Source organism: Oncorhynchus masou, chromosome 18 (assembly GCF_036934945.1).
Source record: "Oncorhynchus masou masou isolate Uvic2021 chromosome 18, UVic_Omas_1.1, whole genome shotgun sequence".
Lineage (NCBI taxonomy): Eukaryota > Metazoa > Chordata > Actinopteri > Salmoniformes > Salmonidae > Oncorhynchus > Oncorhynchus masou.
Window position 1 is genome coordinate 51,829,102 of NC_088229.1, and position 19,392 is coordinate 51,848,493.

Sequence of the window (19,392 nt, forward strand, 5' to 3'; positions counted from 1 at the left end):
TATGATACATGTGTGCAATCATGATATGGTTCAGCTTTATAGCCTATTAATGGTATTATGTTAGTGTTGTGTCTGAAAGGGTTCTTCAATGAATTCCATGTTTTTCCCCCCTCAGAACAAACCTGTCCCCCCAACAGCCACTACGAACTGTGTGGCACTTCCTGTCCCGCCTCCTGCCCTAGCCTCTCCTTCCCCTTCCTCTGTGTCACTGCGTGCCAGGAAGGATGCCAGTGCAACGATGGCTACCTACTCAGTGCCAATCAATGCGTTCCGCCAGTGGCCTGCGGATGCCACCACCAGGGACGCTACCTCCAAGGCGGTGAGCGCTTCTGGGAAGGTGGGGAGTGCCAGAGCCTGTGCACCTGTAACGGCACCACTGGAGCAGTCCGCTGCACCCCATATGCCTGCAACCCCCAGGAGTCCTGCCGTGTGGTGGAGGGTGAGTACGGGTGCCACCCCAACCCCCATGGCACCTGCTCCGCCTCTGGAGACCCCCACTACCTCACATTTGATGGGGGGGCATTCGATTTCCAGGGCACCTGCCGCTACGTCCTAGCAACCCTGTGTGGTAACACCACGAGAGGGCTGCAGCATTTTCTGGTGGAGGCCAGGAATGAGCCATGGAACGGGTTGACAGTTTCCATCACAGCCGAGGTGTTTGTCAATGTGTGGGGCCACTGGGTGCACATTTCCAGGGAGAGGCATGGAGTGGTACAGGTAAGGTAAAAAAGCTGTGATAAAGACTATGTCAAATTACATTTTTCAGTTTGTGGTACTCCCTTTTTCCGAAACGCACCAGCTTTTTCAACAGATAGTACTATGAATTGAAACATGTCAAAGTTGCGGTCCATTTTTTTTGTTTTATCTTCTTTTTTTGAAAGAGTACCATGTCTTTTTACCCAGACTAGCAGAACAGCGGAAATACTTGAACAAAGGCATGATGAAGTTAATAGATGGTATTCACTTCAGGTGTTATCATGGCCATGGGAAATACAAACGTTATCTACCACATTTCTGTTGATTACATTCATCATCTATTTGACAAATACCAGAGATGATGAAAATGAACAACATTGAGAGATACTATTGCTGTTATGCCACATTGTAAACAATGTCGAAAGACTGATTACTTCAATTGTCTTTTCAGATTGATGGAGTGACCAGCAACCTGCCTATCATTTTGCATGGTGGACGGGTGTCCATCTACGCGAGTGGACTCCGCACGTTTGTCAACTCCGATTTTGGCCTGAGGGTCAGTTACGACGGCTCGAGTGTGGTGTCTATCTCTGTCCCCTCCAACTACAGGTGTGTGTTTAGGTACACATTGGTGGTAGTGGTGGCGAATGTAAAATTGATGGATGTAATAAACGGATTGATGTTTAAAATTCTTAAGTCAGGGTTGTGGTCAATTTAGTTTTCAATTCAGAAAACTAAATTGACCCCAACTCTGCCGAAAGTACGTAATAAAACCTAACAATGGAAATGTTTGTTTTTAACCGCTTTAAACAGTTCTTTCTTATATCTGTAATTCACTGTGTCACTATTATCATTACAACAGCGGAATGACGTGCGGCTTGTGCGGAAACTTTAATGGCAATCGCAACGACGACTTCCTCACCCCCTCCGGAACGCTGGCGTCCACTCCCTCCCAGTTTGGGAATTCTTGGAAGGTGGAGGGCAACTACACCTGCAGCGATGGCTGCGGAGCCTCCTGTCCACAATGCCACAACCCGAGTCCCGCCCGCGCCCGGTGTGAGGTCATCAAGGACGTTGAGGGACCCCTGAGCTTCTGCCACGGCCAGGTGGACCCCGAGCCCTACTTCCGCGACTGCGTGTTTGACGTGTGTCTGTCGGGGAACAGAGAGCAGGATGTTCTTTGCAGGGCTATCCAGGCGTATGTGAGCACCTGTCAGTCAACCAACGTCAGGATCTACCCCTGGAGACAGAACACCACCTGTAGTGAGTGACAAATTGTCTTCACTTTAGATTGGTAGATAGGACCTAACATATTCTGTGGTGTAACTTTGTGGTAATATGGTAAGACCCAAGGCCTCATACAGTACTGTATATACGTCATTCTGCATTTTATTTAGAGTGAAAAGCCTCATACAGTTTCATGTAGGTTTTTTTTCTCTGAAGAATGTACTTCATGCACAATTGCAAGTTTGATTGTATTCTAAAGACAGCCCCGTGAGTTTTAATAATATCACCCATATTTCAAAGTATCACATAAGCTCCAACACTTAAGAGAAACTGCTGGTGGTGCAGTTAAACACGCATTGTAACAATTGTTTTGTCAACATCACGCAGTGTGGAAACCTTTTCAGTGATTGCAACTGTACGACTAAGGCTTTATGTAGTCTCCAGGTGATTTTCTCATTCTCTCTCTCTCTCTCTCTCTCTGCATGTGCAGATATTGAGTGCCCAGCAAATAGCCACTACGAGCTCTGTGGATCAGACTGTGGGCACACCTGTGTCAGCAGCATTGATGCCAGCTGCGAGCAGAGCTGCACCGAGGGATGCTTCTGTGACAACGGTTACCTCAGGAGCGGGAGGCACTGTGTCCCCGTAGAGAGCTGTGGCTGCCAGTACGATGGCTTCTACTACGATGTGAGTTACTCATCTCATAGTTTATGTCAGGGGAATAGGTTTCGCTCTGTGTTGTATGCAGAGTAAAGGATCAAGGGTGACACCGCAAAGACTTTCTCGACGGATCAGAGTTTTTCCTGCCTGCATATTGAGTTAGAGAAACATGAAACAACATTCTTTCAGTTCATTGTGTCTCAACTACATCTGCACACTCTCCCATTAGCGCAGAAGTCAAGATCAAGTAAATAATTGTGCACATGCAATGCATGCGTGGCACCACAAATTACATACACCATACATACTGAGTGTACAAAACATTAGATACACCTTACTAATATTGATTTGGACCCCCTTTTGCCCTCAGAACAGCCTCAATTCGTCAAGGCATGGCCCTCTACAAGGTGTCAAAAATGTTCCACAGGGATGCGGGCTCATATTGACTCCAATGTGTCCCACAGTTGTGTCAAGGTGGCTGGATGTCCTTTGGGTGGCGGGCCATTCTTTATACACACGGGAAACTATTGAGTGTGGAAAACCCGAGCAGCATTGCATTTCTTAACACACTCAAACCGGTGCGCACCATACCGCGTACGGTACCACCATACCGCGTACGGTACCACCATACCGTGTACGGTACCACCATACCGCGTTCAAAGACACTTAAATCTTTTGTCTTACCCATTCACCCTCTGAATGGCACACACACAATCTATGTCTCAATTGTTTCAAGGCTTAAAAATACCTTTTTAACCTGTCTCCGTTCATATACACTGATTGAAGTGGATTTAACAAGTGACATCAATAAGGGATCATAGCTTTCACCTGGATTCACCCGGTCCGTCTATGTCATGGAAAGAGCAGGTGCTCCTAATGTTTTGTACACTCAGTGTAATAGAAAAAGTACCATGCCTGCATTAGCAGGCTTTCAGTTCAGTGTCTCAACTGCATCCGTGCCTGTTGGATGATTAAGTCATATAACCCTCAGTCAGTGTCTGACCAGTGAGAATACAATGACTGCTCGTTTTCCCAAAGGAAATAGCTTACAGCATAGCTAATATACTAACATGCTAAGTTGCATAGCACTCTATGCTGCAGCAAATGCTAAAAACAACACAAGAGTTAGCAGCTCGTGCTCAGACTAAGGTGAACATTCCATTGAGCTCGAGTACAAAGATGACATTCTAAACACACAGAATTCCCAGTGTAGATGGTACAATAAATATGAATAAAGTTGACAAGGAACATATTTCACTACTCTGTAGTGATAATTACATCATTTTTATGACAGGATTAGCAGAGCTGGGAAATACAAACCACTTCCCATTGATGCAGAAGGAGAGAGAAAGGTTGCAACAGGTTCATCGGAAATTAATCGGAAATGGAACAAACCATTCTGATTCTATCATTCTTATCGTCATATTTTCTCATATCAACTCTGCTACACTCAGGGGACAGATGGATTTGCATTGCAGTGCTTTTTGAAATAATATACCAACATAGCTCTAGTCATGGTAAAATATTAAGACAATATTACAGTAGAAAATGTATTCAGAAATAAATGATAACCCCTAAAGTGACCTGATTGACCCAGGCCAGTCCGTTAGATCACTGCTGAATCATTAATAAAAACAGTACCTTGCTACATTTTCGAAAGGTTGATAGAAATAATCAGTATTTTTATGTCCAGTTTATTTTGTGCAAGTAGTTCTACTTCATTCATTTAACTGTTATTACTCTTTGATCTAATCCCTTTGTAATTTTAAATAACTAGTTGTAGCTGTAGAGACATTGTTATATGAACATGGTGTACTGTAGCCTATATTTTGCAACGCATCCACACTGTTTTTTTGTACTTCAGGTTAGTGAGTCTTTCTGGACCCAAGGCTGCTCACAACACTGTGAGTGCTACGCCCCAAATGACCTCCGCTGCTCTGCCGCATCCTGCACCCCCAACCAGGAGTGCGCCATAAAAAATGGCCGCCTGGGCTGCTTCAACGCCTTGTCCACTTGCACGGTCTGGGGCGACCCCCATTACATCACTTTTGACGGGGCCGTGGCCCATTTCCAGGGCACCTGCTCCTATGACATCGCTAGGACCTGTTCCAACCACTCCATTAATGGCCTCACGTTCCGTGTGGTGGCCACCAACCATCACCGTGGCAACACCCTTGTCTCGTTTGTGTCGCTGGTGGATGTGTGGCTGTCCCATGGAGGGGAGGAGACCCATATCTCCATTGGACAGAGCAAGAGTGTGATGGTAAATGCACTAAAATCCAAATAACACTTTTAAAGTTGATGCAAATGTGACAAATCTGTCAGTTTTTAGCAATGATATGAGACTTTTATTATAGAGCCCTTCAAGATGGTAGTCGCCAAGCCTTCCCCAACCACAAGTTTTTGTCCTCATGCTTTTGCATTGTTCACACTACCTAAAAATACTTATTGTCGTGCTTACAAGGACAAAGGCTTCTTGAGGTCTCTTTGTCGTCAACTGTCCTCTATCAAACTAGTCAAGTCTAGGCCTGAGGTCTTTTCCAATAACCTCAAATCTCTTTCCGACATTCCCCCTTTTTTCTCGGTCAGGTGGACGGGAGCGAGGTCTCTATCCCCTCCTCCATCGGCTCCATTGCCGGAGTGGCGCGGGAGCGGGGCTTCGTGATGCTCAACTCCAGTGACCTGACGGTCCAGTTCGATGGCCGTAGCACCCTGATGGTCAGGCTGGGCCGGAGCCACCACGGTGCAGTGTGCGGGATGTGTGGCAACTTCAACGGTGACCCGGAAGATGACAAAGTCCTGCCCAATGGCACGCCGGCACGGAGTGACAATGACTTTGGTGACGGTTGGAAGGCAGACACTAGCCGGCCAGGGTGAGCTGCTGCTGCTGTTGTTGTCAGGCTTTGAAACAACTAAGGCTTCTGGGGAAACAACCTCTATTGAAATTCAGTTTATTCAAAATATGCCATAGAATGTATAATTTCATAAAAAAACACAAGAAGATGATTCAGAAGCAAAGTTTTTAGCAGAAAGGGATTAGATGATTGTACAGTGACTGTTATTCTCTTGCAATGTTTTCATTATTTCCTAACAGATAAAAGTGATATGCTATACTCACTCACTCACTCACTCACTCACTCACTCACTCACTCACTCACTCACTCACTCACTCACTCACTGCCTTCCGACTCTCTACCCTTCTCCAGAAGTGTGCTCTCGTTCACTCGCCCTCATGTATTTAAAACCATTGGATTGGTGCAAGCATGGCTGGAGGGAGTTTCAACCATATTCTTCACACTAGTCGGAGAAGTGTACAGAATCGTAATGTAGCCACTCACTCACCAGGTAAATAACTAACTAACTCTTCTACGTGTCCTTTTCCAGATGTGGGGCTTCTGATAACAGAGGCGGCGGAGACGACTGTCCCTTCAGTGTGGAATACACGGACCTGTGTAGCATCATCACCAACACTACCGGCCCCTTCAGCGCCTGCCACCTGCACTCTGACCCCCAGCCCTACTTCACTTCCTGTGTCTACGACCTTTGCTTATACACTCCAGCCAATGGGATGCTGTGTTCTGCCGTGGCGGCCTATGAAGAGTCCTGTTCCGTCCTGGGTCTCGATATCCCAGAATGGCGTTCGGTTCTGCTGTGTGGTGAGTGTCCGGGTGTCTTTGGGAGCATTTTGTCTAGATGGAAAAATTGAGAAATTGGCAATTAGTAGGCATTACTGTTCTTTTCCAAATGTCTGTCCATACTATTTCTAGTTAACCCTGTAGTAGTTACTGTTGCCAATTGTCCCTCTCTCCCCTCTTTCTCTATCACTCTCTCCCTCCTTCTCTCCCTCCCTCTCTCTCTCTCTAGCAGAGTCGGACCCCTGCGATGATCTGGACTGTACTGATGATGAGTGGTGTGGGGATCAGGACGGCGTCTACGGCTGTTTCTGTGACGAGAACCACCATCGGCCCAACAACGAAAGCTACGGTAAGACTTCCCTAGCACTTCGCCAATGTGACCGACGTCGTCCGAAACCCACGTCTCCTGTGCAAATTCACCTCCCTCTGATGTTTCGAAAAGAAAGAAGGATGAGTATAGAGGATACGAGAAACTGAGGACGGACGTTTAGAGATTAATCCGTGGTCTTTGTCCATCTCCGCCCTTAGATTCGGTCACGTCTTGCTCCAGCAGTTCAGGCATCATGTCTCTGTCCCGGTGCCAGCTATTTGAAGCCGGTTTCCCACCCCACGCCCTGCACCTCACTGACTCCACCTGCAACGGGTCTGTCCGGGATGGACGCCTGGAGTTCCACTTCGACAACGACAACCAACTCTGTGGGACAACTCTTATGGTACTGTATTTTCACAGTTCAATCATGATATTATCACTTGGATTATGTAGCCTCATAGTGCACTTCACAGACAACCCCATGCTCATAAAAGGCTCAACAAATACAAATCATAGTCCAAATAATGATTCATATTATAAATATCTGTCAACTTTTCATTGTCAAGTGTTGCTGACTTTTTACTGCATAAATGCAGTATACTGTAGTTTATGAATGTGCTATGAAATCCTTACATACAGTAGGTGCCCATCAAGTGGAGATTTTATTTATAATATTCTATATCCACCAGTTTTTCACATTTGTGTTTTTCCACTACAAATGACTGCTTATGGCTACCTTCATGTGTGTTTAAAATATGAATATTCTCAGATTTTTAATTCATCGATTTAACGTGTATTCAAATGTTTTTTTTGTTAAGATCAATGCACTAACTGTAAGCCCTCTGGAGAAGATCATAAGATCTGCTAAAATGTCAAATGTAAATGTTTTACATTCAGATCTCATATTACTGCATAGATTTGTTTTTAATGTTGACTTCACAAATGTGTCATTTGTACAGTTATTTATAAAAATGTTGTTTGTCACATTTAACTGTGTAAAACCAAGCAGGACTACTTATTTCTCTGAGAGTGAAAGAGCTACTGTACTGTATATAGCGTTTTGCAAAAAAACATGCTTATTTGTCTCTGATAGATATCAAACAAATACATGTCTGTCATTGAACAACCCCATGCCATGATTAGATAGTGAAAACATTTCAGAGAAGGGACATAGAGCATTTTGGAATGAGACTCTTTGGAATGAGACAAATGTTCTTATTTTGTTTGTTTTTTCTCCGCAGAGCAACGGGACTCACTTCATCTATCAGAACTACATACAGGGTGAGGTGGAACCCCACGGAGGGGCGATGGGGGTCATCAGCCGTGCGAGGCACCTCAACCTGCGCTTCTGCTGCGAGTACCCCCTCTACCAGTCCTTGTCCATGACCATGGATCTCAACCCTCTAGAGAGGTCAGAACACCCTCTCAAACAGCCTATGCTGACTGGAATTGAATTGATTTTAGTATTAAATTTCTCCTCCAGTCTCCTTTTCACCTCAAGTAACACCTTATTTACTTAACAAAGGACACATCAATAGGTGGTCCAGGTCAGACATGACATGAAACAAGTTGTATCTCAAGCAAGGGGGAGGCTGATGACATCACATCTGACCATCAGACCAACTCCTTGAATGCCCTATTCCTTGAAGTTTGCAGTTGTGTAAAAAAAAAAAAAAATGTTTGCTTTTTTTTACCCTTTAGTGTGTGTACTGTATTTATACTTTTTCTATTTACCCAGAGTAGATGAACTCGTGGATACCATTTTTATGTCTCTGCGCGCTGTATGTCAGAACCAGTTTCGCGAGACAATACTAACGAGTGTTAACGCATTGACTTGAAGTCTACAGTTACGGTAGCCAGAATCTCGCAGTTTAAGTTAATTATCACAAATGAGCTGAATAGTCTTTCAAGGGTTAAAGTTATCTGTCACTGCGGGGAAGATAATTCTGGTGAGTTCAGTGCATACGCTGTGAACTGAAATGAATGATTGTTGCTGACACTGATTTTCAGATGAAAGGAAATAAACAGTCTATAATGCGCACCACCACAGCGCTCAACTCAAATAGTGGTGGGTAGCCTACTGTAGCTGCTGGCAAAGTAATTCAAAACCTGTATTTCATCACTAACGATGAAACTTTCCAGTGTTATTATTTAAACAAAATCAGGCAACCCAATAGTTGACATATTCACCTAGTCGGCTTGTTGTGTGTTCTATGCAATATAAATATTATTCTCGAGGCTCATTCAGGTTGCGAGAGCCATAGCGAGGGAAATAATTTTTTATGCAATTATGTTTTGAAAGCAGTTTTGGGGGATCCCAGCTTTCCATTGCTACCACGTGTATTCCTGTTTTCTTAAAATGTGTGGCATCATTTAAAAAATGCAGTTACAAGTTTCAAGCATGTTTAAAGGTGCAATATGCAGAAATCACTCTGCCATTTCCTGGTTGCTAAAATTATAATAGTTTGCCTAATTTCAGTTTATGGGACAAAACAAGCAGTCATTGTGTAGAGAATTATTGTACCATCTAAACAGCTGTGAAATATATTTTCCATAACCAAAAATATCGTATTTTCTGCTCTTTGTAGCTGCTGTACAAAACCGAAAGTAAAAGGTGCAAAAACACAACTTAAGAACAAGAAGCATAGAAATAGCACATATAAAAGTGATCTACCACTTCTTAGACTTGCTTTCAATGAGAATGACAGACATATAACTCACATTTCTATGTGAATTTGGTCTGGTTGCTGAAAAGTTAAATATTGTAGTTTTAAGGCGCAACTGTGCAACAGAGCTCTTAAAGAGGCAATGTCATCTTAAAAGGGCAATGACATACTTCGTAATAGAAACAAAAAAATAGATAACTTTTTCGAGTGTGTAATAATAATTAACAATATTAACAATCAGGATGTTGTGTCCAATCGGGTAATTGCATATGGACAAACCCCATGCTTCAGCATATGTATTTATAGTGACTATGCAGCATCAGTGATAATATAGACAGACCATGCATAGGCTATATGTTAAAAATAATACTTTTTACCAATATGTTATTGGGCTCATTTCTGGAGGTGGAAATTATATTTTATTTTAGAATAGAAACTACTTCTAAAAAGTCACCAGAACTGAGCTTCTCAGACCGTCTACATAAAACAATTCCCAGAAGAGGAAGCTGGAACCCCCTAAGCAAGGGTACTGGAATAGATCAAACTTACAGTTTATGTACAATACATGTACTCTTCCCCTAAAAGTATGATGGTCATTACTTTTTTACAGGGCAGGGAGGTTAACTAGGCCCCTCAGACAATCGGTTTGAGATCGACTTCTGTTTCAGTCATGGGATTTTTTAATCTTCAACCCCTGAGTTTTGTCTAGTTATTTGAATAACTTTTTGTTCCTCTGCTCCATAGTATTGTGACCAGGAAGCTTCCTTCCGGCAAGGGCCACTACCAAATGCGGATGATCCCATACCAGGATGCCGGCTTCCGCTACCCATTATCTGGTTCTCACATCAACGTGGAGATTGACCAGCAGATCTATGTGGCCGTGCAGGTGGACGGAGTGGATGGTCATCAGATCTCTACTGTGCTGGACTCCTGTTGGGCCACGCCTGTGAACGACCCAAACTACGCCGTCCGCTGGAATCTTATTGCTAGAGAGTATGGAGACATTATGTTTACCAGGGAAATGTTAGCATGTTCAGAGCCACAAATTGTCCCCATGATGGGAATAAGAGATTTGAAAGTGTAGGTTTGATATAAAAATGTCACCAATTACAATTCCAAAAGGATCAAAACTAAACAAAAAGGGTCATAACTTTTACCTTATGGTGGAGCCATAGCTACGGGAAGTAGGGGTCCTGAATAATCAGAATTGAACAAAACATTCTCAGCAACCCAACCCCCCACCCCCTGACAAACTACTTCCTGCAGCTATGGGTGGCGCTCTTAACATGCACATATTCCAATGGGAACACAGCCATTTTAAAAGTGCGGGACTTGTGCAACGTCCCATGCTTTCATTTTCGCCTTACAGGAATTATATACATGTGATGAGAAAGCTTTAGTCATAAGCTTTTCGCTGATATAATCAGATCTCATGTCTGATTCTCAATTCATCCACTAGATCGCAGTAGAATATCACATGATGTGACTTGGCCAGAGTCTGGTTTGATCTAGTTTGGGTAGTGGCTTGCTGATTTTCAAGCCAGACATCTTAAAATGACGCTAGCAATTGGTACCAGGTCCAAAACAACCACGCAGTTTAACAGGTTGTCATTTGCTGGTCAACTAAAATTGTATTTATTTAACAAGGAAACTACACTTGAAACATAATAGTTGAGATATTGATAAATTCTTTACTGTTAAACCATCCTAATGTAATTGCATGTAATCACCAAAATGACATTTCATTTAGAAAGCAAAAATAACAGCATAATTTATCATTTACTTCCTCCTTCACTTCCTCTTCCCATTTCCTCCCCTGCTTCCTTGTTTACTCCAGGTGCCCTAACCCTGAGGACAGCACGGTGGAGCTTATCCAAAATGGCGTCTCCACATCGGCCCACTTCTCCTTCCGGATGTTCACCTTCACCAGGAACTCCTCCAGTGTCTTCCTGCACTGCCAGGTCCACCTGTGCCTGCTGCACCTCAACAACTGCACCACTGTGAGTCTCCTACCCTCCCCAACACACCTGGGCCATGTTCATTTTGCAAAACGTTTGAAAACATTGTGCAAATGAAACAGGTCCCAGGGTTAAAATAGTATTTGTTTACTTTCAAATACTTTGGGCATTTAATTGAGCCTGTCTGGAGTGGCAGATGTGAGTGGTTTGCTCTTTTGCGACTATTCCATTGTTGATTTCATTGTACCAAGCAAGCTCAGAGCTTCACGTTAAAGTGGCAATCTGCAGTTGAAACAATATCAAAGTGTTTGCCCTGCCACTATTTCGGTAAAAAGCTGAGGGATGGGGCTGAAGAAATGTAAACACTCTCAAATTGATAAACAGAGCAATGGATGCAAGTACTGACCATCCATGATATAAAAAGTATATTTTTAACCATGTTTGAGGCTATACAGTGTTTTCTTTTTTTACATTTAAATTGTTTAAAAAAAATGGTGTACAAAAACTTACATTTTGGGGTTCTGAAGGTGTGGAACAGTTAAACTAATCTCATGAGGCATATTAATAAGTTATATTCGTAAAGAACCAATGGTAATAAGTGATATTCGTAAAGAATCAATGAATACATCTACTACTAGAGCATCCTGTTGATGCCTTTGATGTTTTTTTTTAATTGGAACTTTGACATTTTTCTCTATAATCAGCTGATGTTAGATTATCCTCTCGCTTTTGTGAGTTAATGTCAAATAGCCAAGACAACCACTTATAGTTAAATGTAAAAAATATGTTCTGGAATCATCCTAGATAAGTTGAACTTGTTTACAAACAGTAGTCATTTGGAAGAAACTCTAGTAGTCCATAGCCGAAACATGGTAATACAGTCTTCCGTCGTGTTTCTGTGTCCTGCAGCACTGCTACCCTGGGCACCACCACAGAGGACGCAGGGACGTGTCCTTCCACGACAGCGCTGCCATTTCCATGGGACCTCTGGTTTTGAATGGAAAAGACAGAGGTAATATTTACCACTGTGTATTTCTGGCCTCACAATATGATATTTTATACAGAATACACTATGGTATACTGTACCAACTGCACAAATTGAAAATAACCACAGCCTTGTTGAATACTCGTTTCTGACTGGCGAGAAGGGCATTCTAGAATGCACATTAAAACCAGATAACAGGACGGTTAGAAAAGATTTTGGGACAGTTGGAAAAGATATCGGGACACCTTTCAATCATGACGTAACATGCGTCTACACATGCAGACCGTACTTGCTATAAAGTTACAGAAAGCTAAACCAACAATCACACAAAACTAAATTGCATAAATGCAAGTCCAACAAAGAAAAATGTAGCTAGCTAGCTAGCAATTGATTTGTTTATGCAGAGATATATTTTTTTGGAGCATCTGATGACATAACGTTGTGAGTGATGAACATGAATTTACAGGTAATTTGTACATGTAGGTAGGGGTGATGTGACTATGCATAGATAATTAACAGCAATGACCAGTGTCGACGAGTGTCCAGGCAAAATTGGGCATCATCAGCTCATTGTTATGGATGTCTCCAAATGAATGTCAATAGAAAACCGCTTAATCCTTAAGAGTCTATTGATGCCACAGGAGATTGGTGGCACCTTGTTTGGGGAGCACGTGCTCATGGTATAGTGTGTCTTTGATGCCATTCCATTTGCTCCGTTCCAGCCATTATTATGAGCCATCCTCCCCTCAGCAGCCTCCACTGATTGCCACACCCGTGCGTCAATCTAAGTAACATAATAAAATAATCCCCATCAATATCCATCAATTTAAGATGGCGATATCATGTTTTTTGAGTCTCAATCCACCGCATCCGCCTATGTCGGCCTTCCTCATTATGGGGGAGACTACTCCGCTTTGCTATATGACCTCACAAGTGTCACGGACGCGTCTGAAGGTGACCCATACAAATGAATGGAAGTATGGAGGTGTTTTTTTTGCCCCCCAAAAATATGGGGTTAACTATATGTGTAGAAGAAAACTATAATATATACAGTTCCAGTCAAAAGTTTGGACATACCTACTCATTCTAGGGTTTTCTTTATTTTTTACTATTTTCTCATTGTAGAATAATAGTGAAGACATCTAAACTATGAAATAACACATATGGAATCATGTAGTAAACAAAACAGTGTTATACAAATAAAAATATATTTTAGAATCTTTAAAGTAGCCACCCTTTGCCTTGACAGCTTTACACACTCATGGCATTCTCTCAACCAGCTTCATGAGGAATGCTTTTCCAACTGTCTTGAAGGAGTTCCCACATATGCAGAGCACTTGTTGGATGATTTTCCTTCACTCTACGGTCCAACTCATCCCAAACCATCTCAAATGGGTTGAGGGCAGGTGATTGTGGAGGCCAAGTCATCTGATGCAGCACTCCATCACCCCCTTGGTCAAATAACCCTTATACAGCCTGGAGGTGTGTTTTGGGTCATTATCCGGTTGAAAAACAAATGATAGTCCCACTAAGTGCAAACCAGATGGGATGGCGTATCGCTGCAGAATGCTGTTGTTGCCATGCTGGTTAAGTGTGCTTTGACTTCTAAATAAATCACTGACATTGTCACCAGCAAAGAACCCCCACACCATCACACCTCCTCCTCCCTGCTTCACGGTGGGAACAACAGATGCAGAGATCATCTGTTAACCTACTCTGCATCTCACAAAGACACGGAGGCTGGAACCAAAAACCAATTTGGGCTCATCAGAGCAAAGGACAGATATTCACCGGTTTAATATCCATTGTTTGTGTTTCTTGGCCCAAGCAAGTCTCTTCTTATTATTGGTTTCCTTTGGTAGTGGTTTATTTGCAGCGATTCGACCGTGAAGGCCTGATTCATGCAGTCTCCTCTGAACAGTTGATGTTGAGATGTCTGTGAAGCATTTATTTGGGCTGCAATCTGAGGCTGGAAACTCTAATGAACTTATCCTCTGCACCAGCTGTAACTTTGGGACTTCCTTTCCTGTGGTGGTCCTCATGAGAGCCAGTTTCATCATAGCGCTTGATGGTTTTTGTGATTGCACTTGAAGAAACTTTCAAAGTTCTTGACTGACCTTCATGTCTTAAAGTATTGATGGATTGTCGTTTCTCTTTGCTTATTTGAGCTGTTCTTGCCATAATATGGACTTGATATTTTACCAAATAGGGCTATCTTCTGTATACCACCCCTACCTTTTCACAACACAACTGATTGGCTCAAATGCATTAAGGAATTCCACAAATTAACTTTAAACAAGGCACAACTGTTAATTGAAATTACTTCCAGGTGACTACAGTACCTCATGGAGCTGGTTGAGAGAATGCCAAGAGTGTGCAAAGCTGTCATCAAGGCAAAGGGTGTCTACTTTGAAGAATCTCAAATATAAAATACATTTTGATTTGTTTAACACTTTTTTGGTTACTACATTATTCAATACGCATTATTTCATTGTTTTGATGTCTTCACTTTATGTAGAAAATAGTTTAAAAAAAAACTGGAATGAGTAGGTGTGTCCAAGCCTTTTGACTGGTACTGTATATTTCCTGAGCCTTCTTATACAGTATCTCCTAGATATTGGACATACACTTCAAAACCGTATTCCTTATAATTTTTTTTACTGTGTTTTTTGCCATTATGAATGTCTTATTCAATGCGTTTCTATGGGCTTTAGTAGTAAAGGCCAAAATCAGTATTTTATCAAATAATTGTTCTATATTTTTTGGGGATACCTCAAGGAGTCCTAAAATTCTAAATCAAATAGCTAAATATTCCATGACCATCCTAAAACAATTCCATAATTTAGTACTCCCCTCCCCCATCAGTTTACACTTTTAGAGGTTTTAAGCAAACGCAAATGGAAGTACTTTGCTGTGTGAGCGGACCAAGTAATTGGGCGCCACTCTAAAGCGGGAAGGTGGAATAAACGAGTCTGGAGTAGGTTTTCTTGATTGAACACAGTTCTCTAGATTGAACACAGTTCTCTATTGAGGGCATTTGGTCAACACAAACACTCCAACATAATCAATGAAAATCTTCCAAGGAAAAACATACATCTTCTTCTCCAGATGAAACAGGAACACAATAGGCTTATCTCTAAACTACAACAAAAGTCACAGGATTGTCACCGTCTTAGTGGTTCTTCCTGGATAGCTCCTCTCTCGCGGTGGCCATCTTCCAGAGATAGTTTTCCCCCCTCTCTCTGCTGGTTCCATTCTCTCTCTTATAGGGGAAGGAGAGTATGTCATTAGTACCGTCAGCTATGCTTAATTCCCTCTGGTTACCTTGTCTCCCATGCCTTGTTGGGCTACTATCCATGAGCCCAGCCTGCCCTCTGGTGGTCCTTCCACAGCTGTTATTCTGCAGAGGCCGTGACTGTTAGCCCTGGCTAGTTGCCATCGAGCACGGCAGGATCAAATAATAAGAAATGGCAGCAATTTTCCTCCACTATGCACAGTTTTGAACAGATTAAAACAACTCTGTGCAAGAAGCTCAAGAACAGCCTTATGCAATACGGGATCCTACAGAAAACATGCAGATGGCGAGGACGATAAGGCCATGGGAAATTGATCCACAAATGAAAGTCTATTGTGTGCACTCGGAGTGCGAGCAGTACAGCATGCACACTGGAGTTGGACAATAAGGACCACTTGCCAGTTCTGCAAGCTGACCCTCAGGCAATTGACGTCACCCACTCCAAGCCAATACAGTCCATACATTGCCCAGTGGACCAACCAACATGCAATGAAAATGCGATTTCCCTGCCTCTGACTTGGATGTCATCGAGCTAGGCATCTCTGACCACAACGCTGTGACACTGTCTCTAACCGCTCTAACTATTCTCTACCGCCCAAAGAGGACCATTCAATTCTGCAACCTGAGGAAACTTAACCTCATCCCTCTTTCAGGTACACATGCAGCCCACCTTTGAGTTTGACTGCAGTGAGCTGGCCCTCGATGACATGGTCAATCTGTATAACAGCACACAGAGTAATATTTTGAACATCCTTGCCCCTGAAAAAACATGTGATGTAACATTCTAACGCTCGTCTCCTTGGTTCACTTATGAACTGCACAGAATGAAGACTCATGGCAGTAAGATTGAGAGACATCTGAGGAAGGATGGATAAAGACCACAAGGCAAGCTACTCTGCTGCCTTAAAAGCAGCACGATCAGCCTTCTACTCTGCCACTGTTGACAATGACAAAGTTAGCTCTACCATTAACCGCCTTTTCAACCCTGCAAACTCATGCTCTCCTGCAGCCTCCTCTGAGCAGTGCAATCGCTTCTGAGATTTTTTTAAAGACAAAGATTGATACCATCAGGACAAATATAATGGCCGGCACCCCACGTGCCCCTACCTTCAGCAACTTTACAGAAGTCACATCCGCTGCTTTGCATTCAATCATCTCACAAATGAAGGCCACCACTTGCTCCCTTGACCCTTTCCCTACACCCCTACTCAAAAACTGCTCATCTAGCCTGCTTATGTTTGTCACCACCCTGATCAACAAGTCTCTGCTGACCGGAGAAGTACCATCGATTCTCAAAACAGCTGTTGTCCCCCCCTTACTGAAGAAACCCAAACTTGACCAGGACATCCCATCCAACTACAGGTCCATCTCCAACCTCCTCTTCCTATCAAAAGTTCTGGAGAAAGTGCAGTTGTACAAGGTTTTCCAGTCTGGCTTCCGGCTCTTGCATGGCACTGAAACAGCTATGGATAAAGTTACCAACGACCTACTGATGGCTGACGATTATGGATCAGCATCCTCCTCCTCTTAGATCTCAGTGCTGCTTTTGACACCGTAGACCACGTCATCCTTCTGCGGCTTATCAGAGAGCATACTACTGTCTCTGGAACAGTTCTGAACTGGTTCTCCTCCTACCTCTCCCATAGGAAACAATACATCCCTTTTAGAGAGTCCAGATCATAGGAGTCTCCAGTCACAGGGGTCAGTGCTGGTCCCTATCCTGTTTTTAATTTACATGCTCCCTCTTGGCCAAATCGTCAGATATTATAACATTAACTTCCACTGCTACACTGACGAAACCAGGTTTACAACAAAAAACTAGACACCATCTCTGACCCTAGCAAGACTCAGCGGCTGCCTAAAGGACATCAGGGCATGGATGAAACAGAACTTCCTCCAGTTGAACAGTAGCAAGACTGAGGCTATGCTTATTGGGAAACCCAAGCAGGTCACCAGTACTGGAAACATCTCCCTTACAATAAACGGCCAGGCCATCCACCTGTCCTCTGTCATCTCCTACTTAGGAGTCAAGTTTGATCCTTCTCTGTCCATCGATGCACATGTAAAACATAATTGCCTGGGTCATACCATCACTCTCCCATCCAGATGCAGAGGAATTCATCCACACCTACACCACCAATTCTAATTAGAGTGTCTAGTTTGAGAAACAGAAGCCTCACAAGTCCTCAACTGGCAGCTTCATTAAATAGTACCCGCAAAACAACAGTCTGGCCTTCGAGGCAGAGTCGCAAAGAAAAAGCCATATCTCAGACTGGCCAATAAAAAGAAAAGATTAAGATGGGCAAAAGAACAGACACTGGACAGAGGAACTCTGCCTAGAAGGCTAGCGTCCCAGAGTCGCCTATTTACTATTGACGTTGAGACTGGTGTTTTGTGGGTACTATTTAATGAAGCTGCCAGTTGAGGACTTGTGAGGCGTCTGTTTCTCAAACTAGACATTCTAATGTACTTGTCCTTTTGCTCAGTTGTGCACCAGTTTGCACTGTTCTGTGAAGGGAGTAGTACACAGCGTTGTACGAGATCTTCAGTTTCTTGACAATTTCTCAGATGGAATAGCCTTAGTTTCTCAGAACAAGAATAGACTAACGAGTTTCAGTAGAAAGGTCTTTGTTTCTGGCCATTCTGAGCCTTCTTCTCCCTTGCCCCTCACCTGACCATCTGAGATTCTCTCCATCACTCAGAACTTCTATAACTGGCCTTAAAACCCACCCTTAAATGTATTTAGCACCAAGCTCACTATTGATATTTTACTCGCCTTGATTCTAAATGTTGTTTTTATTCTGTATCATTATTATTTTTTCCTTGGTCGAGCTTTGCGATAACTCTGTAATGAAAAGCGCTATACAAATTACATTTATTATTATTACTATTTTGTTCAGTGCTCTTATTTTTTGGACTAACTGATCTCTGATCTGTTTTGATTTCTCCTCAGATATGCGGATTCCAATATCAGAGAGAGTGAGTGGAGCCCCAGGTCAGATTGGCTCCCTGGTGACCCTGCTGCTCCTGAGTGTCACAACACTGAGTGTCACAACACTGATCTAGGACCAATCTGTCTCTATGGCAAACCCATGCTTGGGTCTGTCCGGTTACAAAATAATCAGAATATGACTGTATAACTGACATTGTAGAGTGTGTGTTGAGGTGTACAATGAAGTAGACCAACCTTCACAGTGATATTGTTAATGGTGATATAGTGATCATGTTTGAGTAAAGGGATATAGTGTGTGTTGAGGTTTACAATGAAGTCGATAAAACTGTACAGTGATATTGTGAAATATTGTTAATTAATAGTTTGATTTAGTGCAATTCCCCCTCCTGCAATTTTAAAATGTGTTTACCTGTTCAACTTTTTGGTTTCTGGATATAGGCTATCAATATTCTCAACTCCGGAGAATTGCAAATTCAATGTTTTGCTAGGCCAACCATGAAACCATGTTATCCCAATGTAGAACGTGATATAAGGTTCATATCTACTTGCCAGGAGAGGATGTAATCGTCAGAATACTTGTCTTGGGAAAAGGTTATTGGAGTTCATGCATGTTCCCAGGCTGTCTTTGAACTAGCCTTTTGATGTATGACATGTTTTATGTGGAACTAGCAGTTGGAAATTAAATATGAATCATTGAAGACAGAAGTTGTTCGGCTCATCTTTATATCCATGCCTTTACATAGTTGGTGACAGTGGGTTCTGTTAGGAATTACAGACTTTTATGACTGTTTTGCATCAATAGCTACCTACTAAAGCATTGACCTAGTTAGCAAATGGAATATGAATGAATGAGTCTCTGCTGTGAAGCTTGCTATTCATGACCAAGAACAATAAAACTAAACAAACTAACAAACAGACTATACAACTACAAGTGAGTGGAATAACAAACGGACAAAACAGCTAAAACGAGAATGTCGGACTCTGAGGAGGTGCGCGAGGACGTCGTT

General features: G+C 42.7%; 1 protein-coding gene across 2 annotated transcripts in view; it reads left to right on the forward strand.

Moving 5' to 3' along the window:
- Positions 1-19,084, forward strand: part of LOC135504781 (alpha-tectorin-like) — a 40,325-nt gene extending 21,241 nt beyond the window's left edge. The window contains exons 12-25 of one of the 2 annotated variants that reach the window (XM_064923639.1): positions 116-717; positions 1,148-1,305; positions 1,559-1,959; positions 2,414-2,610; positions 4,448-4,846; positions 5,173-5,456; positions 5,968-6,239; positions 6,448-6,567; positions 6,747-6,931; positions 7,770-7,939; positions 9,939-10,187; positions 11,032-11,194; positions 12,062-12,164; positions 18,386-19,084. In XM_064923639.1, the coding sequence (XP_064779711.1) occupies positions 116-717; positions 1,148-1,305; positions 1,559-1,959; positions 2,414-2,610; positions 4,448-4,846; positions 5,173-5,456; positions 5,968-6,239; positions 6,448-6,567; positions 6,747-6,931; positions 7,770-7,939; positions 9,939-10,187; positions 11,032-11,194; positions 12,062-12,164; positions 18,386-18,498 (3,416 nt within the window). In that variant the 3' untranslated portion in view covers positions 18,499-19,084. The remainder of the gene's footprint in view (positions 1-115; positions 718-1,147; positions 1,306-1,558; positions 1,960-2,413; positions 2,611-4,447; positions 4,847-5,172; positions 5,457-5,967; positions 6,240-6,447; positions 6,568-6,746; positions 6,932-7,769; positions 7,940-9,938; positions 10,188-11,031; positions 11,195-12,061; positions 12,165-18,385) is intronic. The other variant, XM_064923640.1, reaches the window with a different exon arrangement.
- The last annotated feature ends 308 nt before the right edge of the window (positions 19,085-19,392 follow it).